At 33.2% G+C, this 23,950-nt stretch overlaps 2 protein-coding genes across 2 annotated transcripts; both read left to right on the top strand.

Annotated features, from left to right (window-relative positions):
- The first annotated feature begins 1,027 nt into the window (after positions 1 to 1,027).
- On the top strand, positions 1,028 to 6,006 carry LOC108773862 (leucine-rich repeat-containing protein 15). Its single transcript, XM_018539810.1, has 9 exons — positions 1,028 to 1,229; positions 1,646 to 1,759; positions 1,818 to 1,968; positions 3,491 to 3,562; positions 3,624 to 3,767; positions 4,186 to 4,573; positions 4,748 to 5,007; positions 5,330 to 5,748; positions 5,949 to 6,006. Exons 1-8 carry the CDS (start codon positions 1,028 to 1,030, stop codon positions 5,739 to 5,741), a joined length of 1,743 nt encoding a protein of 580 aa, XP_018395312.1. The 3' UTR covers positions 5,742 to 5,748; positions 5,949 to 6,006.
- Positions 6,007 to 14,153: 8,147 nt separating this feature from the next.
- On the top strand, positions 14,154 to 14,833 carry LOC108773863 (uncharacterized). Its single transcript, XM_018539812.1, has 3 exons — positions 14,154 to 14,229; positions 14,388 to 14,554; positions 14,643 to 14,833. Exons 1-3 carry the CDS (start codon positions 14,195 to 14,197, stop codon positions 14,831 to 14,833), a joined length of 393 nt encoding a protein of 130 aa, XP_018395314.1. The 5' UTR covers positions 14,154 to 14,194.
- Positions 14,834 to 23,950: the final 9,117 nt, after the last annotated feature.

A 23,950-nucleotide genomic window follows, 5' to 3' on the forward strand; every position in this document is an offset into this window, starting at 1 on the left:
CGCCGGCATTAGCATGATTCAAGGTACACCACGAGGAGATTGCACGGTCGGACTTGTACCTCGTATGTGTAATAATATTTGAATGTAGCTGTGGATATTCAAAATGTACCGCTAAATGTATTATTGTATTATTAAACTGTATTATTAAAACTAACACATGTAAATAAATATTTTTGATAGATTTTTTTATCGTATTCTTTATCGTAAAGGATAAAGAAAGAATTAACGCTTAATATACCTTAAGTCGAATATTTTACTTTATTTTTAATCACTGATCAAAATAGATCAGTTTGTCAACATTTGAGAGTTATGTATTCGCATAATCAGTAACTTATTCTTTAAGTTTAATGATATTTATTATATCGTACGCAATTGTGTGATATTTAGAATTAGAACTCTCATCTCGCAAAACGTATTGTATTCAAATGTATCTACATTTTCAAATGGCGCGACGGCATCAGAGACAATCCTTTTAATCATTTATTACGTAAGTGACAAAAGTAATTATTATTATTATTATTATTATGATGTATTATTTAAGATGTATTAAGATGTCATAAACTAATTTGTAATAGTGCCATATTTGAACAAATGTTATTTTCGAATAATAACCGAGATATGTACACGCGAGTGAGGATCGCGCGCCGGTCCTGAGCGCCATGTAGACAACAATGCTTATTCGTTAAATTTAACATGCTCTACTGCAAAAACTATTTGTCGGACACAATTTTGTTAAAGGAAAAAGTTGTTTGTTTTAGCGTAAAGTATTACGTCTTGTACTTCGAGTGCGGGAATTTTGAATCACCCACAGTTAATATTTTTGTAATTTTATGTCAATTAATCATTTCTTAGATAACTTATAAATTTTATAAATATTAGTAAATTGATTTGTGCTAAACGCGTGTACACTGTCATATGCGTGAAAGGCCATAATTTGTACACGTAGGGCCATTGTGCGTCAATCTTTATTGTAATAAGTTTACCTTCCAAATCAATGTCCAAGATAATGAGGATGCGACCGTGCACAATGGAGGACAACGGTCGGCTTGGAAACTACATCCTCAGTCTGATGCACTTTGTCCCATCTATAATGTGTCGTCTAATCCGAACTGACATGACTGACTTATCTTCAAAGATTTACTGTGCAATCGTCTTCCTCTCATTTTGCAAGACGAATACGTACTCTTTTGTCTCGCATATGTGTACTGCAAGTATGAGGATTTCTACAGGTATTTGAATAAATTTGAACAAATAAATATTCGCTTACAATTATTTTTAACAATTTGAATTAAATCTGAAGAATAATAAAATACACACTACACACGCACAATCCAGTCAAAATTGTATTATATTAAATATACTACATGAAGTTAAAAATATTAGATGAAGATTATGGAATATTATTTATAAAAATGCGTACATCTAGTTTAAAATTTTGAGATCTCTTTAATCTTAAAAAAATCTAATAAGTTTCTAAAATAAAAAATATATGTTACAAAGTATAGATTTTCTCGTATAAAAAGAGTAGAAAAATAACAATTTTCAAAACTATCTAGTACATTTTTCTTTTATATCTCTTTTTGCGTATCTTCCATACAATTCAAAAAATACGAAACTTGAGATAAAACGTCTCATATGAGCATAGATACGGAATATTCATCGACGCCGGCACTCTCAGATGAATCAATGTCGATTTTTGAGGAGATAAAGAACCGTCTATCCAACTTGGAACGCAGATTGCGAGCTGTCGAGCATCCTGGTAAAAATCGTGAGATTTACGTACGACGGAGACACGAAAGGACACTCATGTTTTGCAGTTTGGCAGATCAGCCTAAAAGAGGAGGACTGGGAGATCTGTGCTGAAGGGCCATGCAAATGCGTACCGGAAATAAAATCGGTGTCTTGTTGGAGATACAATCTACTGGATTTACCCTCGAAGCAATTGGTCCCTGCCGACGTATTGAGATTGTAAGCAATTTAAAAAATATTATTCATTGTCATATACAAAATGATGTCAAGGGCGATATAAGAGTAAAAAAAATTTTTGTTCAACAATAAAACATATAATTAGTCAATATTTTCAATAAAATTATAATAATTTAAACAGTACTTAACTAATTCGCTTTATTGTTGAACAAAAATCTTTTTGTCTCTTATATCGCCCTTGACATCATTTTGTTTATTTTTATATAACGAGTCCTTATTTCTTTTTGGTAATTGTTCACTTTAGGGGAGCCACCTCCAATGATCTTGACCTTGACATATGTTGTCAAGGTTATGACCCTGAGTAACCTCCAACAAGTTTTAGCCGTCGCTCGCCCTTCGTTAAAAAGTTATTAACAATCATAGTTTTAAAATTAACATATGATATATAATACATGTATGCTATTATAGTATATATACTATAATAGCATACATATATATATATATACGTACTATTCTACACCTTTCCTTGTCCAGGAACATTAAACTTTCCACGCGAAGTAACTTTTACTCCCCCCCCCTGCACAGGGGCACACGACTTCTACGATTGTACTGTTGCTATAATAGTACTGTCGGGGCAGACCTCTGTGACGGTGTGGGTGCGAGGGGGTGGCCGAAGGCCACCTCCTTGCACCCGCCCGTGTGTGTGTGTGTGTGTGTGTAAGGTCTGCCCCGACAGTACTATCATAGCAACAGTACAATCGTGGAAGTCGTGTGCCCCTGTGCAGGAGGGGGGGGGGGGCGAAAGTTACTTCGCGTGAAAAGTTTAACGTTCCTGAATACGGAAAGGTGTAGAATAGTACTTAACATCATACATGTATTGCAGAAATAATTCAGAAGTATTCATAATTATATATTTTATTACTATTGAATAAATTATTCATTGATCGCGATATGGTGAGTAAAAACGAGCCATTATATCAAAAAATACATCAATACTTCGCTTGGAAGTCATGCTGTATAATAGAAATAAAACGTAATTTTTCAAACTTTTTTTGATCATAACTTTTTAACGAAGGGCGAGCGACAGCTAAAACTTGTTGGAGGTTACTTAGGGTCATGACCTTGACAACATATGTCAAGGTCAAGGTCGTTGGAGGTGGCTCCCCTAAAGTGAACAATTACCTTCTTTTTTATTAATTTGTTATTATTGTCATGTTTGTTGAATGGATATCTTTAATGATGGATCTCTTTCGAAAAAATAATCAAGAAAACCTTGAAGATAGAAATGCTTTATATAATTTGTAAATAAAATTCAAACTTTTGTAATTCTATTATACAATAATTTATGTATTTTGTTATAAAAGAATCGTTCAATTCCATATAATTTTTAGATAAAATTAAATTATTGTAATATAATTATAATCTTTTTTTAATTATAATTTCTTATATAATATTACATTTGATTTAATTTTGATTTTTTCCATTAAGGAGATGCATATTTATATTGAATCTTAGACAAATGTTTCACGAATGAAAATATTATTTATTTGATGTGTCTCTTCAGGGATCTTGGGAGTAATCGACTCAGCGCTCTGCACAGAGATACATTTAAGAATATGACGCAGTTACACCATTTGTAAGTCGTATAATAATCGGGAGACGTATGTATAATATATTAATGAAATTGTGAATTGTAGAGATTTGAGCAATAATTTAGTAGAGCATTTGGCGGCAAGCTTGTTCTTGCCGTTGCATGGAATTGCAAATGTCAGATTGAGTAATAACCTTTTGAAAGAAATGCAACGTAATCAATTCTACGAACTAAGAAATCTCCGAATACTGTACGTAAGATACTTAATTACAACTAGTACTAATTAAAAAAAGAAATACAAGAACTAATCTTAAAAATTAGTATATCACTAATCTTAAAGTTATACTAATTCCTTCTTCCGTAGACATTTTACATTATTTAAATATCAAGTTGCTTTTTATTTAATTGTTTTGAAAAAGTTGTAAAATTAAAAAAAAAAATGTTTGAGTGCTTAACGTATAGAAGCGTATTGTACACACTATATGTATTTTATGTGTATTGTATATACTGTATATATACACTATAGTTGTATTGTAGGTACTTCTATAATTATCTTAAAATTTATTATATTTAATACAGTTTGCCAAGAAAAAATAATATTAAATATGCTACTAATATTTATTTTTTCTTTGATTTGAAATTTAATATACATTTTGTATTTCGTTTAGCGATCTGTCATCAAATAAACTCCGTACTTTGCCAGAAAATCTTTTCTTAAGTAATGGCCATTTAGTTTTGCTGGATCTCTCCTCCAATCGCATTTCGTTGTTACCTCCTGGTGCATTTCATGGCCTCGGAAATCTTGACGAATTGTTGCTGAGTGAAAACCGATTAGCTGAATTACCCGTTTCAATTTTTCGAGACACTATCAATCTTAGACGCCTTGCACTTGATGAAAATCGTTTAAAAAAGCTTCCTAACGGTATATTCAAAGATCTGACGTCTCTCAAAGAATTGAATATGCGGAACAATCGACTGACTGAATTGACCAAGGGATTATTGTTGACTCTGGCACGATTAGAAATTCTGGAAATATCGAGCAATAGAATATCTCGTGTAAATATTGTTTACATTTCATAAATTTAAATTTTATTTTACTTTAGAGAATTATAAAATTATAAAAAAGAATTATATTATATTATTTTATTATAATATATTTTTTATGAATATACTATAAGCTTTTAGAAGATTATTTCTCTTTAAGAATAAACCATTGCATCTTTGCTACAGATTGATACAAAAGCATTACACGGTATGCCAACACTTCGAGAACTTCGACTAGGACATAATCATATAAAATATTTGCCACCTGGATTATTTAATAATTCTATATCTTTGCAACGTCTTATTCTCTATGGCAATCGTATAGAAATTTTAGTAAGAGGTGTTTTTCGCGGCTTGTTCAATCTTACTTCTCTTTTTTTGCAATCCAATCGACTAAAGATACTACAATCAGGAGTTTTTGAAGACACGCCAAATTTACGAAAACTGTAAGTTAATACTAAAAATTCTGTATACTTAATTGTAATGTTATTTACTTTAAAATTAATATTATTTAATATCAAAATTTTTTGTGTATTATTTTTTTCTTACTTATGTCATAACAAGGATTCCTTGAAATATATATTATAGATAAAATCTCAATTTATATATATCTGCTTTATAAATCTGTCTACTGTAACTTTTAGATTAGAAATATATATTTGTTTATTGTATGAGAAAGAAAATAAAAAATAATATTCTTTTATTTCTTCTTCCTTTTTTCTTCTCTCTCTTTCTTTGTTCTCTGTGACGCCGTATCGTAATTTTTAGACAACTGGAATCGAATGACCTCTCCTTCTTGCCAGCTGGTAGTATGGACGCCATATCTACAATTCAGCAAGTACGTCTGAGTCAGAATCCCTGGCATTGCGATTGTCGTGCTTCTTATGTTGCTTCTTGGCTGCGCAAAAGATTCGCCAGCTTTGCGAATCTGACCAATCCGTTGCAGATACAGCGCGTTTTAATTATGACAGGTAACTGGAGTATCTGGGAATTTGGGGCTGGTGCAACATGCAGGGGTCCAGGTATACTAGGCGGTCAGTCACTACTGCGTCTGACTTTTCATGAACTCTGCGAAGGTCAGTGGGCCTCTATGAAAGGTATTATCCCACGCTTACCCCTCGACGTTATAGCGCCGTCTATCACGTCACAAGCAGCCAGAAAAGACACAATATTGGTATAAATTAATGGTACATTATATTAAATAGAATATTTCAAGTATTAGTCTTTATTTTTCAATGACACAATAAAACTATTATACAATGGTATATACATGCAAAAGTTTGTATAAAAAAGTTAAATTAAATTTTGTTTAAGAGATATAGAATAATAATTTTTATTTCTTCTCTAATTAGATATTATTTATTATTTTTTGCTTATGCTATTACAGGTGTGAAAGACGTGAAGTTTAAACCTCTGAATTTCCTATAGAGAATGGAATATTGCACAATATATAGAAAATTGATGATAATTAATATGTCCGTTAAAACTTCTTTTATAATGTTCAACTACTTTTGTTTTTGTTTGTTATTATGAGAAATGTAGCGAAATATATCTAGGTTTTTTTATTATAGACTGCATTTGTATGATAAACCAACAAATAATTCTTAATGATTGTTGAGATGTAATTTTTTAAGTTAATGTTAATGTAAGTTTACAGGTGTTTGTGAATTGAATCTATTGCCGAGGAATGATTTTATCGATTATTATATTTTTATGTTGTTTTTTGTCTTGCTGCTGTTCTCTGTCTTCTCGAGTCGTCTTTGTCTTTTGATGTTTAACCTTTGTTCGCTTCTCTATGTACTGTAAGCGACAACTCGCTTCTCATAGTTTTTAAGTTGGCAATGCGCTCGTTACCAGACTCCCTACCACAGCGTGGCGCTGTGCTATGGAGAAGAGACCCTGTGATTGGTCGACAGTAATTCTAAGTTCAAGAATACGTTAAGAAGTCGCGTCCTAGACGCTCTGCAATAAAGTGTGTTTTTAACTAACGTGTGTTTCATCCTGGATCTTTCAAGCTATTCCTGACATCTTTCCATCGTTTCCTTAACCGGTTACGTTTCTATTTCTACCCCTCGATTAACCTTGTCGAAACCTTACAGTACGATGATTAATAAAGTGCTTTTATTGTATTAATATAAAATCTGAGTGATTTAAATATAGTAGATATCAAACAGGTTATGGGCCCAGAACGTTATATATAAAGGGTCTGAGTAGCACTTTAAAACGGAAACCTATCCTGTGTCATCAGTAAAAGAATAGTAAAATTATTTTTCTAAATATGGCTAAGGTTCCGGCAGAAGATCTTAAACAGATCGAGAAGCTTTCAGAGATTGAAGATTTCCAGGTCTGGAAATTCCAAATAACAATAATTTTACAAGCCAATGAACTAATTGATGTTATTCTTGAGGAGACTTCTGAAGAGGAAAGAAATGCAGCCTGGAAGAAAAAAGATGCTAATGCGAAAAAGGTGATTGTCATTACATTAGATAAAAAACCTCTATTACACGTAATGGGTTGTAAAACTGCATATGATATGTGGAAGAAAATTATATCTATTTATGAGCGAGATAGCGAACAGCAAAAGTGTACGTTACTCCAAAACTTCTTTAGTTTTAATTACGAAAAAAATGTGGATTTATCTACTAATTTGCTAGATTATCTACGAAATTTAGCTACAAGAATAAATACTTTAGAAGATACTTGTATAGATGACAACATGTTATCATCTAAAATATTGGCGATTCTACAACTTCTAATACGCTAAAATATTGGCGATTCTACCAGACGAGTATAAACATTTTACTTCAGCGTGGGAATCTACAATAAAACAAGAACGGACTTTGGAAAATCTTATTTCAAGACTTTTGATAGAAGAAACAAGAAACAGCTCAAAGAATGATCAAGAGACACCAGTAGCTTTCAAGACAACAGAGAAGAAATGTTTTAAATGTGGAAATACTGGTCATATATCTAAAATGTGTAAGAATAAAAATATTAAAGGTAAGAAATGTTACATTTGTAATAAAGAAGGACATTTTGCTTCTAAGAAATGTACTAAGAAAAGTAAAGATACAAACTTAACATGTACTATATGTAAGAAAGATAATCATGTCGATAAAGATTGTTACTTTAGAAACAATATGTCGATAAAGATTGTTACTTTAGAAACAAGGATGTGAAGAAACAAGAAAACCGAAACGTAGCAGTATCTTTTCTTACTGGAGAGGTATCAAAGCCACTGTGCTGGGTAATCGATTCAGGTACGACATCTCATATGACAAAAAGCATGGAAAGAATGCAAATTGTTAAGAAATTGGATTCAGAAGTTGGTCTCGTTAAAACAAATACATCTATGAAAGCAAAAGCAAGAGGAAATTTAAACTTTCAACAATGTGAGTTAAGGAATGTAAATTGTTAAGAAATTGGATTCAGAAGTTGGTCTCGCTAAAACAAATACATCTATGAAAGCAAAAGCAAGAGGAAATTTAAACTTTCAACAATGTGAGTTAAAAAATGTTCTATATACTCCAGATTTATCGACAAATTTAATGCAATAACTCTCTGTTAATGCAATAACTAATAATGGAGGTACAGTAATATTCAATAAAACAGAAGTATTGGTTGAATATAATGGAGAACTTATATTTAAAGGAGAGAAATCTAAAATAGGTTTGTATGAAGTAAGATTTAAGGAGGATCAAGATAAAGATTCAGGTGAGGTATCTAATTTAATTGAAGATAAAAATAAAGTAGTAGAGGAATGACACAAGAAATTGGGACACGCAAGTATAGAATCAATGAAGAAATTACTTAAACTTTTGAACGGAATGAATCTAAAGCATACGGATTTCAATCAGTTTGATAAAATATGTGAAGTCTGTTTAAAAGCAAGACAAACGAGACAGCCTTTTAAGGAAGTAAGAAGAACAGCACAAAGACCTTTGGAAATTATACACACGGCTGTCTTCCCATAGTCCCTTTGCCAGTCAGTAAAATAATATTACTAGGGTGACGTCATCAGTTACAATTGTATATTTATTAAAAAGCAAGAATGAAGTTTTTGAAATTATGAAAGAATATGCAGAGAAAGTTGAAAACTACTGGAATATGAAAATTGCAAAAATAAGATGCGACAATGGTCGTGAAATCATTCTAGCCAGTAAAAAGTGACGTCAGGATTTGTTGCGTTTCTATGCCCTACACTTTCTACAGTTTTCGTTTCATATTACAGTTTCATTTCATATTTTCGTCATCAGTGATCTTCATTGAATAGGTAAGTAAATAATATATATTCCATGTAGCAATGTTTACTTGCAACTCTATCTTATTTTTGACTCTAAAATGAAGAAAGAAATGTGGGGAGAGGCAATATGTACTTCTACTTACCTATTGAATCGGACCCCAACATCAACAACAGATTGTACTCCAATTGAAATATGGGAACATATTAAACCTGATTTATCAAGACTTCAACTTTTCGGTTGTGATGCATATTCCAAAGTACTTAGTCCATTAAAGAAACTAGATGAACGATGTGAAAAATATATTTTTGTTGGATATGCACCTGTAGGATATAGATTGTGGGATTTAGGTAAAAGGAATATACGCATAGCAAGAGATGTTAAATTCGAAAAACTAACTAAAAGAGAAGAGGACGAAGGAAAAAGTAAAACAATTCCATTTTTTCTCAAAGAAACTGAAGAAGATGAAGATGAAGATGAAAGACATAATGAAAATCAAAATGATTCAAGAAATGAAGATCAAGATGAAGAATTTCAAGATCGAATAGAAGAAAATTCAGATGATTCAATTTATGAAGATTCGATAAGCGAAGTTCAAGAAGGAAGCTATTTAGATGGAAAAAAAAATCTACAATTAAGAAAATCACATAGAAATAGAAAGGCTCCAGATAAGTATAATGACTATGTTTTTCTTACTTATTCACAAGCTGTTTCAGGTTCTGATTGTATTAAATGAAAGAAAGCTATAGAAGAAGAGAAAGAATCACTTAAAGCTAATAATACATGGACTTTGGTAGATACTTCACAAGCAGGTGATATAAAACCGTTAACAAGCAAATGGTTATTTAAAATTAAACAGGATGGAAGATACAAGGCGCGTTTAGTGATACGTGGATGTAAACAAAGATTTGGAATTGACTTTGGAGAGACATATAGTCCAGTTGTAAGTATAACAGCGCTAAGAATTTTATTTGCCTTGGCAACAATAAGAAAATACAAAATAGTAACATTTGATATTAAAACTGCTTTTCTCTATGGAAACTTGAATGAAAATGTTTACATGTATTTGCCGGAAGGTTATAATAAATTAAATAAAATTTGCAAATTAAACAAAGCTTTATACGGACTGAAACAAGCTCCACTATCATGGAATAATCGTTTTACATCTTTCATAAAGAATAAAGGTTTTAAGCAATTAAAGTCAGAACCATGTTTATTCAAGAGAGACTATGACAATCTATTTTTAGGCATCTATGTTGACGATGGTGTTTTAGTTGGTGAAAGTCTAGAAGGATTAAATGATGTAATTGCTGATTTAAGGAAAGAATTTTAAGTGAGAATAGAAAAGGAACCGAAAACATACATTGGAATGGAAATAGGAAGAACTAAAAATGGACTTAAATTAAAACAAACAAACTATGCAACAAATGTGCTTCAACGTTATCGAATGGAAGATTCTAAACCAACAGCAACTCCAATTCAAAAGGTTAACAATAATGATACAACTTTAATAAATACAAAGTATCCTTATCGAGAAGCAATCGGAAGCATTTTATATCTATCAACGAAAACAAGGCCTGATTTGTCATACGCAGTAGGATATACAAGTCGTTTTGTTGAAAAACCAACTGAAGGGAAAATAATAAATGTAAAACGTATTCTAAGATACCTAAACGGGACCATTAATAAAGGAATAGAATTCACAACCAAAGCAGATGAAGATTCTCTAAAAGCATACTCTGATTCAGATTTCGCAGGGGATCCACAAACAAGACACAGCACATCTGGATATGTCATCTACTACGGAGGTGGACCAGTAGCTTGGTGCTCGAAGAAACAAAGTTTAGTGACGCTTTCAAGTACGGAAGCAGAATATGTAGCTGCAGCACATTGCTGTAAGGAATTATTGTATGTAAAAACTCTTCTTGAGGAACTGATAAACAAGCCTTTAAAAATTAAGATTTATATGGATAATCAAAGCGCAATTAAGATGATAAAGAATGGAGTGATAAATGATAGATCGAAGCATATAGATATTAAATATCGATTTGTTCATGATGTAATTAAGAAACAAATTGCAACTTTAAATTATTGTCCAACAGATAATCAAATAGCGGATACTTTACTAAGCCTCTTTCTCAGATAAAATTTAAGAATTTCAGAGATAGTTTAGTAAATTAATATTCAATTTCGTTCATTATATTATAACAGAATGTTTCTTTAAAACATAACTTAATAGTAAACATGTAACTTTATTAAATTAAGGGATAGTGTTGAGATGTAATTTTATAAGTTAATGTTAATGTAAGTTTACAGGTGCTGCTGGATAAAAAACCATTTGGGCCAGTTTCATCAACGTCAATTACTTAATCGACTGTGAAACTGACCAATCACATTTGCTGTTTAGTAGAACCATCTTTAAAAACCTTACTGTTTAAGTGTTTTTACATAAAAAATTTTTTTATTTAAATAAATCTTTTTCATTTTTTTTTTAAATTGTGATATAATTTTTTTAAAGAAGAATTAAATCACTTGATTTCGAATAGCCAGATCTTTTAATAAGAATACAAAGGCATATACTTAGGTTTCATTGTATGAAGATAAAGATAATTCCACTTAGGTTTTACTCTTTAATTTAGTGGAATTTAAATAATAGTACTATATTGGTTCTTAAAGATTAAAGGTACTACTTGTGTTTTACTTTTTAATTTGGTAAAATTTAACTTGGCGCCGACTGTTGATATCAAATCTTGTATACAAATGATAAATGTCATTAAAATTAAGTAAGTAATAAGGTAGAATAACTTGGCGCCGACTGTTGATATCAAATCTTTTATACAAATGATACATGTCATTAGAATTAATTAAATAAGGATAATATCACGTAGGTTTTTAAAGATGGTTCTATTAAACAGCAAATGTGATTGGTCAGTTTCACAGTCGATTAAGTAATTGACGTTGATGAAACTGGCCCAAATGGTTTTTTGTCCAGCAGCACCCACTCTTAGCGCTTTTTTCTACCCTTTTTTTTTTAAAAAGGTAAGTTTATATGGTATATACATACAAAAGATACATGTCATTAGAATTAAATAAGTGTATAAGGATGGTACCTCTTAGACCTTTAGAGATAGAATTTTTAAAGACTAGTTAATTAAACGATATATTTTATGGGAAAAATTCATAATTCACTTCCTACTGTTTTGTAAAAATAATAACAGGCTTTTTCTTTCAATCTGAAAAAAAAGACAGTACAAAGAATCAGTTCTTTTACAATTATATAATATAAAGAATAGAGAAAACAAATTAATAGAAATTCTATTCTTTATACTGAATTATAATTTCAGATTTATTGAAAGGAAAGGCCTGAACCAATCTGTCTGTATATACCTTTGTTGTGCCGCTACTTGCGACACAGGATTCGGGATCCACCAAGGATTCGGGAGCAGCCAATAATTATTAATCACTCTTTTCTTTTTATATATCTTTTAATAATATCTGAATAAACTTTATTGAATCCACTTTAATACACAAAGATATTATTTCACATAAATCATTTACACTACGCGTGTCGCGATCTAACTTTTAATTCGTGTTCGAGCAGAGTGACGCGCTACAACTTGTTAAAATTACTGACTCTACTCTGCATCGGTCTTCTCATATTTATTTGAATTATTGAGGTCTCTGACCTTCATATTCGGCGCTTCCCGTCAGCGTTCCGCTAATCGGTCGAGGGCGTGATCGCGTAATCGCGTCGCGCTCGCGGTTTTAATATTATATTAAACTTATTATTAAACTTATTTCGCCGCGCGTTCCGGTAATCGGTCGAGGGCGTGATCGCGCAATCGAGTTGCGTTCGCGATTCATTTATATTATTAATTTATATTATTCTTATTTCTCGTCTTCATTATTTCTCAGTTATGGCGCAATTGTCACTTGTGCAATTTAGCACTCGTGACACCTTTTACTAAAATATCCAGAAAATTATTTGTCAATGTCCTTAAAAAGCAATGTTTCCAAAAAAAACAAATAATTCTTTATTTAGCGTAATCTTGATTTTCTCATCACTGTGTTTAGTTTGTGAGTTGCCTTTTACTTTAATATTATTTATTTGTCTGGTAGTTATCTCAAAATTATTCTATGAAATAATGTATTATTTATCAGGATATACTTGTAAAGATATTGTAAAAAATAGAACAAATGTAATAGAGACCCGATAATAAATTATTTCATAGAGTAATATTGAGATAACTATCAAATATAAAGTATAAAGGTAGGTATTTACAGATAGATTGGATTCAGGCCTTTTCTTTCAATAAATCTGAAAATAAAATACAACACATAGAATTAGTTCTTTTTTAATTATGTAGAGAAAAGAGAGGACAAATATTAGAAAACTTATCTGATACGATATCGAAGAGATTCTTTAATAATTTCATGGTAAATCCATGAATCAGAAGCGTGCTTGGTGATTTTAAAATGTGTGAATGTACCAAAGAGATATCAGGTCAGCAATCACGTCAGACGGTTTCATTAAATCAGGAAGATTCAAAATTCACTTCCTACTGTTTTGTAACTAACCTTCGGTTGGCAGCAGTCGGTCGTAAAAATAATAACAAGCCTTTTCTTTCAATCTGAAAAAAAAGACAGTACAAAGAATCAGTTCTTTTACAATTATAGTAGGTGTAGTAAAAATAAATCCATTATGTATGCCTTCAATTTCATGCAAAAATAATAGATTTCTTTTTACTACATCTAATATAAAAAATAGTAAAGAAAACAAATTAATAGAAATTCTAAACGTATCTGAAATGATTGGAAGGTTTCGTGTATTTATTTGTTAATATTATTCTCACTGTTACAGTATCTCTCGCAAACGAGGTTGGATCCAATGTGCAACAGTCTGGAAGACACTGACGAATTATTAATATATTATGTATCCCAAAGAAAAGCATTGTTTGATCATCGCATACCAGCAAGTAATAGAAGTACTTTAAAAAAAAATTTACTTTGGCAAGAAGTATGTAACTCATTAGGAGGTTCGTATATTTTAATCATATGATGGCTGCGTCACATATACTATAGTGGATAATGTGCGCATATGCGTGCATTCCCCTATAGTATATATGACGCTCACTATATAAAATGTACGCATATGCCTGAAACGGAATGCAGACAATGTTGCATGAATCGTAGAACATAAAGTTAAATAAATAGAACTATCGTGAATTGTCTGTTTATAGGGGCACTAAATGTAGGTGAAGCTAAAAAAAGATGGCGATATCTTAGGGATTGTTTTATAAAAGCAAAAAAAAAGTAAAATACTTACATTCCAAGTGGGTCTGCTGCTGAAACATTAAATAAAAGAAGAAGTTCTTTCAGATTTTATGAACAAATGAAGTTTTTGACAGATGTCTTAGGAAAATCTGAGTAAGTTAAATAAATGCAATGTTAAAAAGTATCAAAGTATTCATATAAAATATACTTCAGATTTGATTTTGTTATTTAGTTCTGTCCTTTTTAAAATTTTTTATTATTTCTTATTAAGATGTGACGCAAAAATAAGTAAGTGACATTTTTCTGTCTAGAACATGTACTAATCTTGCATCAAATATTCAAAATATAAGTGAAGATGAAAAGATTGAAAATAAAACCATTGAGTCTCCTATATTGGAGTCTCAACCATCATGCAGTAATGTTTCGAACACACCGCTGTCAAGTCCTGTAGAAAGTGGCTATTTCGAGTCAAGTAAAAGTAAATATTAGTTAATTGATTACAAATTTTATGAAATGTGTAAATAATATTTCAGAAAAAAATTATGAAATTTATAATAATATTTCAGAAAGAAAGATTGACAAACAGAGTAGGGATGAAGATTTACACGAAGCCGTTATCGCAGCATTACAAGACACTAAGAAACCTGATGGACTTGATGGATTTTTACTATTACTAAGCGAAGGATTAAGAAAATTGCCATATAGAGAACGAACGAAATTACAATTGAAATTTTTTCACATGATTATGGAGGAGTAAGAAAAATTATCTGAACTGATATAAACCTTATGCCGTAAATATTTTATGTCGTTATTAAAATGTTTTACGAAATGTTATGTGAAATATTATTTTATTTAAATTTTATTATGTGTTATTGGTTCATTACATTTGCATATTTATATATTATATATTGAATAAAGTTTTATTTTCAAACAAAATGTTTTGTGTCATTACCTTTACAATTAAATAAATTTCTTAAAGATCATATATCGTGTATATAATATATGTTTAAAACTTTTCACGTATGTTTATTTTAAGACGTTTTATAACTTACTTTTACAAATACAAATGCATTAAAAATCATTCAGCAATGCTTTTTCCCACTGATAAGATAATGCACCAGTACCATAAAAATATGTCAAAAAAGCTTGTCTAATTGGAATAGCATCGTTATTATTTCGACCTCTACAAGATGGGATATTGCGAACAACATGATGGTATGTATGCTCATTTTCTGTATTGAATTGTAAATATGCTTTTTTTCCAGTAAATTTCTCTTCGTTTTGAATGATAAAATTGTGCAGTGCTACAGTTGCTTGTATAATTTTGTGTGCATTGCTGATATTTGCAATTATTGGTTTTCGGTATATTCTCCATCGATTCACTAATATACCAAAAGCACTCTCCACAACTCTTCTTGCACGGCTCAATCTATAATTAAATATCTTTTCCTCACGCGTGCACGTAATGTGCCCTATACTGCAATGCTTTTGCGTGCGGTAAATAGCCAATAACTCAAGCCGTTGAGTTATTTCGCAAATAGACCAGAAAAGGACACTTTTCAGGCGGTATGTGTGATTTGCTGGCCGATTTCCGACAGTTCTATGCGAAATGTGTTACTCATCGTGTAGATAGTAGCACTGGTAGCACCAATAACAACACAGAGAAACCTAACCTGCGTCGACGCTGGCGCCCGCCCGCCCGGTGTTCGTTCGAGTCGCGCCGTTTTTCATCTTTGTTCTCATTTGACTTTTGTTAAGGTGCTTTTTCATGCGCAGCACGCTGCAGCAGCAATTCGTTACTATTGGTTAAGAATTTTATGTAAGCTAGATGACGCACTTCCGGCGCAAAATGCATTTTGCCGCAGTTCGTTGAAGTTGATCCGAACGAACAGCAAGCAGCAAGCGGCAAAATCTTAGAACATATAGTACTGGAAGGAGCATAGTCTCTTGAAAGTGAAGGCGAGTAGATTGACAGAGAGAAATAGATTAAGATCGTAGTTGGTAATGCGCATGACTGTAGGGAGGGAATGCGCGCGCAAGCGAATTATACACAGCTGTCAGCTGCAGTCACGAAGTAAGAGAGAAGGAGACCGAACTTAATAGAACGCAAGCTGAAAAAGTGGTCCTGATTCGTGACTCCTAATTGGGAGGGAGTCCGCTGAAAGGAATGGATTCTTATGGTTGGGCGCCATTTGCAACTAACCTTACCCGAACAGTCCGGTCTGATCCATTGCTTCTGCTTGCAAGCAAAATAAAGTCTCTTTTATAATTGTGTGAATCATTATAACATATTCTGATAACAGAAAATGGAAGGTATCCACGTCGACAGCAGTGAAACAGAAAGGTAAGTAAATGAAAGTAAACAAGTAAATTTGATTAAGCAAAAGTGAATAACGCGTAGTATTTTTTCAGTCGTATAATGGAAGAAAGTTCAAGGAAAGTGGAGCATGAGACAGATAAATTGAAATTCAAATCTTTGCAAAGAAATTTACATTCAGTCAAATTGCCTTTTTTGAATTGGGGATTTACAAGCGGAAATGACACATTTTTTGGCTTTATGAAGGTAGAAAGTGATTATAGTGTCAGAAAAAGAATTGCTGTGTTCCCAAATTTACGTATAAATATTTATATTGATGACAAGATTATGCCCTTTTCAAAACATATTAAAGTAACAAGTATTAATGAGTTCATCGATATTTTAGAAACTGTGGATTCAATTTAATTCACATCCTGTTTTAATTGTGTACATAAATTTTCAATCAATTGTATTATCTATCAAAATATATATTTGAAATCATCTAAATTTATATTTTATACAAATGGAAAAAGGAAATAAAATTACAAATTTATAATTTGTTTTCTGTTTTTTATTTTCGTCATATACATTTTCCTTATTTATTACTGCCATTTGTTTTTGACATTTTCTTTTTCTAGCCGGTTTTCGTTTAATAGTAGTATATGTCGCATTTTCTTCACAGATTGGATCAATTAAACATTGCATATTGTTCAGGTTATTACTTGCCTGACTCAACTTGGAACATTTTCTCCTTTCTTTCGTTTGCTCTTTAGTCAATGTTATTATTTATATTTGCTCGCTTGCATAGAAAAAACATCCTTGTGGTAATCTTTTATTACTTATCTAATCTATCAATTATCGTTTTTTTTTCTTGCAAAGTTCTCCTCCATGATATTTGGCAATTTCCGTAATATTATCTTCCGAGCAGGTGCAAAATGACGAACAATCGAGACGAACTCAACCGCGGACACGCATCTGTATGATACAATGCACAGTCAAAGTCGGCACCACTTTCAAAAATATACAATGAATAGCACCCGAACCGAAACGCGTCCATAACGATCGGATGGTTCGTCGGAACTGAGCAAGCCAGCGGCAGGCCGGACTGTTCGGGTAAGGTTAGTTAAAAATGGCGCCCAACCATAAGAATCCATTCCTTTCAGCGAATTCCCTCCCAATTAGGGGTCACGGACTAGGACCATTTACGTTTCACAGAGTTCGATCTCCTTCTCTCTTATTTCGTGGCTGCAGTATACATTTGATATATGAATTTAAGGTTAAAGTGAAAAGGCTAATAAATCTCAATTTATAATAAGAAAAACATTTAAGTGACAGCCAAGTGATAATTTATACATTTATTAGTAATTATACAGAATCACTCAAGCAGCTTAAAAATCGATCAAATTAGGCTTATTCAAAGCGTTTTTGCATGAAACGAAAGAATCTGGCAGAAAAAAGTGTCGCTCTGCCCTACGAACCGAGATATTAAGCGTTAAAGTTTGAGATTTTAGAGGTTAAGATATTTGTCACTGCTTTAAAAATAACAAATTACTGCTTTAGAAACACAAAAACACTGCTTTAAAAATACAAATTCACTGCTTTAAAAAACAATATAAATGCTATAAAAAGAAAATAATTATATAGAAAATAATTTGTAGATATTCTTACAGCAGAATTACAGCAGAGAATTTGTGTAATAAAGCAGAAAATATCTAACCGCACTTACGTGTTCGTCTATTTTATGCCATCGATGTAACAGAAAAACAAACGTTTCGAACCCAATTGGTTCATTATCAGTGTTACAAATAATAAAGTTGAAATAAAAAATAAACGCATTCTTCTTCCATTAAAAATGATCCTAATAAAAATTATTTACAAATTAATAAAATTATAACCAAAAAATTAATATTAAAAAACAATTACCTTCAATATTACAATTACAGAATTAAGATAAAAACGCATTCTTCATATAAATCAGTATAGAAAGAGTCAGATGTTGAAACAAACATAAATTGATCCTAATAACAATTATATAAATTAATGAAATTCACGGCAATAAAAAATTAATTAATAAAAACAAGAACTCTATTACCTTATCAAAATACATAAGAAGCAACAAGTCCATAATTAAAATCGAAGTCAAACTTCCTCGAAGGCGAACACGTAGACACCTACTTCCTCGACGGCAAACACCTAGACACCCATATCCTCGACGGCGAACACGTAGGCACCCACTTCCTCGACGGTGAACACCTAGACACCTATTTCCTCGATGGCGAACACCTAGACACCCATATCCTCGACGGCGAATACCTAGACACTTAGTTCCATTTATATACAATTTAATTCAATTTAAAACAATAGTGGAGCCCCCCCCGCAGGGGAGGCAGAACCCACTGCATCCACGCATACACTTTTAACGTAGAAGTAATATGCGTGGATACAATATGTTCCGCTTCCTCAGTCCCTCTATGATTGTACTGTTGCTGTAAAAACAACAATTCGCTGCTTTAAAAACAATAGTGGAACCTCCCCGCAGGAGGGGCGGAATTTATTGCATCCACGCATGTTATATCTACGTTGTAAAACTGTTTGCGTGGATACAGTGGGTTCCCTGCGGGGGGACTCCACTATTGTTTTAAAGCAGTAAATTGTTTTTTAAAGCAGTGAATTTGTATTTTTAAAGCAGTGTTTTTGTGTTTCTAAAGCAGTAATTTGTTATTTTTAAAGCAGTGACAGATATCTTAACCTCTAAAATCTCGAACTTTAACGCTAAATATCTCGGTTTGTAGGGCAGAGCGACACTTTTTTCTGCCAGATTCTTTCGTTTCATGCAAAAACGCGTCGAATAAGCCTAATTTGATCGATTTTTAAGCTGCTTGAGTGATTCTGTATAATTACCCATTTATTAAATGATGAATAAGAAATGTCTTTGAGTGCTAATGATAAATTATATATTTATTTATTGGTTATTGAACAATATAAGTTTTGTATATTTGTGCCTGATATAATTATCTTTTTCACAAATTTGTTTATTCGTATAATGGATTCGAATTTTTAGATATTTGTTAATAACTAGTCGAATCAGTTCTGTTCTATGATTAAAAAATAGATCTTGATTTGAGATGTGATCGAAAAGTTCTTTATCAGTAAATACGGATGCATTAACGAGTATGAAAATTTTATTGCGGAATTGTGTTATATCGGTGCTTTGCAACTTATGTTCTATTGTTCTGTAACGAAACTCACATGTGTGACAAATTGATTGGACATCTTTCGATGCAATTGTTAACCTACCTCTATTTTTTATAATACTTAATAGTATACAATAATTAAAGAGTAATTACGAAAACTAACCTCAAAACTAACATTATAAATTCCGTATATTAATACTATTGTAAGATATTAATTAAGATCTACGTGTCGGGCTGTGTGGCTCCGCGGCAAGGCGGTGGCTTTGTGTTTCGAACTACATACGAGGTCCTCGGTTCGAGTCCCGACATCGCGTCGAGCGTCCGACATTTTTTCTCGGCCCAGCTTACAGCTTCAGAAGTGGGATTCCGATAAGGCTACGTGCCCCCGTGAGTTTCTCATAAACATCACTGTTTGACGATCATTCGGGACGAATGACATTTCAGGCTGGCCGAGCTGTAAGATATTAATTAAGATCTACGTGTCGGGCTGTGTGGCTCCGCGGCAAGGCGGTGGCTTTGTGTTTCGAACTACATACGAGGTCCTCGGTTCGAGTCCCGACATCGCGTCGAGCGTCCGACATTTTTTCTCGGCCCAGCTTACACTATACTTACAAATAATTAAACTTACAAGTGATATGAAAACGCCTAATTTTCTTCTTTGCAAATATAGCAATACATTGCCACAAATCACTTATAATTTTTACTCATAAGAACCAAACAGAACCAAACACAGTTCGCAAATAATTAACGTGCTTTCTAGCATTCACGGTGGATAATCCACCGCGCACGCGTATAGAGTATGCGCATTACAATCTACGATCTTAATCTCTCCATCCTTGTCAATCTTCTCGGCTTCAACATGTACAGGGATCATATGCCTAAGCTCCTTCCTGGGGGCCTATTCTGTACACGCTTACCGACAACTGTCGGTGTCGTTAAGTAGCGATAACCAATGGTAAGGACTGTTCTAGGAGAAAAGTACGATTCTTATTGGCTATCGCTACTTAACGACACCGACAACTGTCGGTAGCCGTGTACAGAATATGGGCCCAGAGGCCCTATTCTGTAACTCGTTAAGCAGTTAACGACATCGTTGCGCAGCTTTTTATACCATAAGATATCTGCGCAACGATGTCGTTAACTGCCTTAACGAGTTACAGAATAGGGCCACAGAATCCAGCTACTGTATTATCCCCTGTATTCTGTAACTCGTTAAGGCAGTTAACGACATCGTTGCGCAGATATCTTATGGTATAAAAAGCTGCGCAACGATGTCGTTAACTGCTTAACGAGTTACAGAATAAAATAAATATTAGGAAAATAAACGAAAAATGGCTTCGGATAAGGTACGGATACATGTTCGTAAATTAGATCATTTTATACTTTATCACAAATTTGAAAAAGTAAAGTGTAAAGTATAAAATGATCTAATTTACAAACATTCGTACCTTATCCGAAGCCATTCTTCGTTTATTTTCCTAATATTTATTGCATTAAATAATATTTTCATAATGAAACGACGGACATATTGTACGCTTTCTCGATTTTGCCGCTTGCTGTTTGCTGTTCGTTCGGTTCAACTTCAACGAACTGCGGCAAAATGTATTTTGCGCCGGAAGTGTGTCGTCTAGCTTACATAAAATTCTTAACCAATAGTAACGAATTGCTGCTGCAGCGTGCTGCGCATGAAAAAGCACCTTTAAGCTTCCCGGCAGAGGTTGAGATCCGCAGCTTCCATTGGTCGGTATCGAGATTGATCAGCGTTATTTATTGGTCGTGAGATCCGCAGCTCCCATTGGTCGGCATCGAGATTGGTCGGCGTTAGGCTGGAGTCACATTGAGCGGTAATTACAGCGGAACGGAATAGTGAAACCAATCAGAACTCTACAATCATTCCGCTGCTTTACTTTCTGCGATTGTGATTGGTCTCGCTGTTCCGTTCCGTTGTAATTACCGCTCAATGTGACTCCAGTCTTATTTGTTGATCGGCTCCAAGATTGGTCGGCGTTATTTATTGGTTACTCGCGTTCTTATCACGGTGCTTAGAATAAGGCGAGAAACACACACTTTTGTATAACGCATAAAGCATGTGCATAAGGAATTTCATTGGCCCATTTTCTTATGCATGAGTCAATGGACCAATCAAATTCTTTATGTACATATATGGTTTATGCGTTATGCAAAAGTCTGTGCTCCCCGCTTAATTATCCCGTGCGGTTATGCAGGATTGGGGTTTGGGATTTGATCAGGACTTGGGGAAATAATATACCTTGATCTCTAAATCTAACATACAAGTTTATTACTAAGTTGCACTAATACAAGAGAACTATCGAAGGTGTTACGCTACATTAAGGTTCTTATTTAAAGATTATGAAGGGATTAACGCTAGGTTTATCAATATTATAAAATTACTAATTATTGTTAAAATTAATAAAATTCGCAACTATAGTTAGAATTTAAGAGTACAATTTATCACTAGGATTAGATGAGGAATTATTGAAGTTGATGGTGCCCAGGTAGCAAACACACGTCATTTTGACGTCAAATTCTGGTCATGTTGGTACGAATGACGTCAAGTGACCAAAAAGTGACCAACCGATATTATAAGCCCGGATCCTCATACGGACAACAGCTCTTTGACACCGGACACTGATTGGTGAAAAACGGGTTATGGGGGTAAATTTTACCCTCGCCACCGGTTTTTCACCAATCAGCGTTTGGTGTCAAAGCGCTGTTGCCCGTATGAGGATCCGGGCTAACGTCATTATGACATCGTCATAATGACGTTATAATGACGTCATATTTTGGTTCTCCTTAATTTTCCTTTTAATAAGAAAAAAGATATAGTAATAGTAACCAAAAAGAAATAATTAAACACAAATAGCTGATTATCATTAAATTATTTTGTTAAAATAACAAAATACAATTTTTTTGTTAAATGAACAAAATATTGTAAATTTTTTTATTTAGCGACGGTACAAATTTATTTGCTTACTTACTTTTTGTAAATAACAAGGTAAAATTTTGTTGCCATTACAAAATAAGTGTTTTTTTTGTAATTTTAACAAAATAATCTGTTTGGGTAGACAAAATATTTTTATTAAAAGTATATATAGACAATTCGAAACATCTCTGTCAATAAGGTAACAGTGGAGCAGTACGTTAGGTGAACGACTCAGAACAGGACCATGGATCAAGTCACGAGTTCAAATCCTATCAGGTTTAAAAGTTTTTTCCTAGGTATTATTAGTCAGTTCAGCACTTAAGGAGAGGACACAAATGATGGAGAAAGAAATCTAATTAATAAGAACTGCTGTAACTTTTTTTTTTTGTGTGCGTCCACATGCGTGCGAGCAATATGGCACCCAAATGAGGACACTTCTGTCATGCGCATGACATTCACGCGTGCGGATAATTTTGCACGCGTGAATGCACTGTGAGACCATTGTGCGCGCATTTTGTTATCTGGGAACATGATGTTAAAATGACGTCCTTGCAATGACGTCAATAATTTTGCGACATTAGTACGTCATTAGTACGTCATTAAGACGTCATTTAGTACGGCAGTCATGGTCAGTAAATGACCCAAATTTGACGTCAAAATAACGTATATTTGCTACCTGGGTGAGTGTCTGGTCGGTTACCAGACTAAGGATTTCGAAATGACTTGAGGGATTGACTTAGGGTGCAGTCACATGGAGTCAGAAATAACGGAACGGAACAGTAATGGGCCTTCTACAATAAAGGTTGATTTATACTGGCCGTAAACTGTTAACTTATGCCGTAATCTATAAAAATTGACCAATCACAGTCGAATGAGAGGGGAATAATCGATTATAATTGGTCAATTTTTACAGATTACAGCATAAGTTAACAGATTACGGCCAGTATAATCCAACCTTTAATCGGCGTTGGTAAACAGTCGCCCTTCACTTTTTTTCCCATGCTTCGTGATATCTCGATTCAAGTTGATAGAAGATCGAATCGAATCGCATGTCTCAGAATCGATCGAAAAACCGGTTCTTAAACATTGATAGAAAAGAGATAGGATTGTTCTATCTCTTTTCTATCAATGTTCCGTTCCGTTATTTCTGACTCCATGTGACTGCACCCTTAACTAGGATGACTGAACTAAAACGACTGAAGCGGGGAGCACAGACTTTTGCATAACGCATAAACCATATACATAAAGAATTTGATTGGTCCATTGTCTCATGCATAAGAAAATGGACCAATGAAATTCATTATGCACATGCTTTATGCGTTATGCAAAAGTCTGTGCTCTCCGCTTGAGAGCTGAAGGCTTTCTGCCGGTGTGCATGCGGAGGCGCCTTAGGGCTGGTCTCGGGCTCCCTTCTCTAGTCATCAGCGCTGGTGGTGGGGG

This window comes from Cyphomyrmex costatus, unplaced genomic scaffold (assembly GCF_001594065.2).
Source record: "Cyphomyrmex costatus isolate MS0001 unplaced genomic scaffold, Ccosl1.0 scaffold223, whole genome shotgun sequence".
NCBI lineage: Eukaryota > Metazoa > Arthropoda > Insecta > Hymenoptera > Formicidae > Cyphomyrmex > Cyphomyrmex costatus.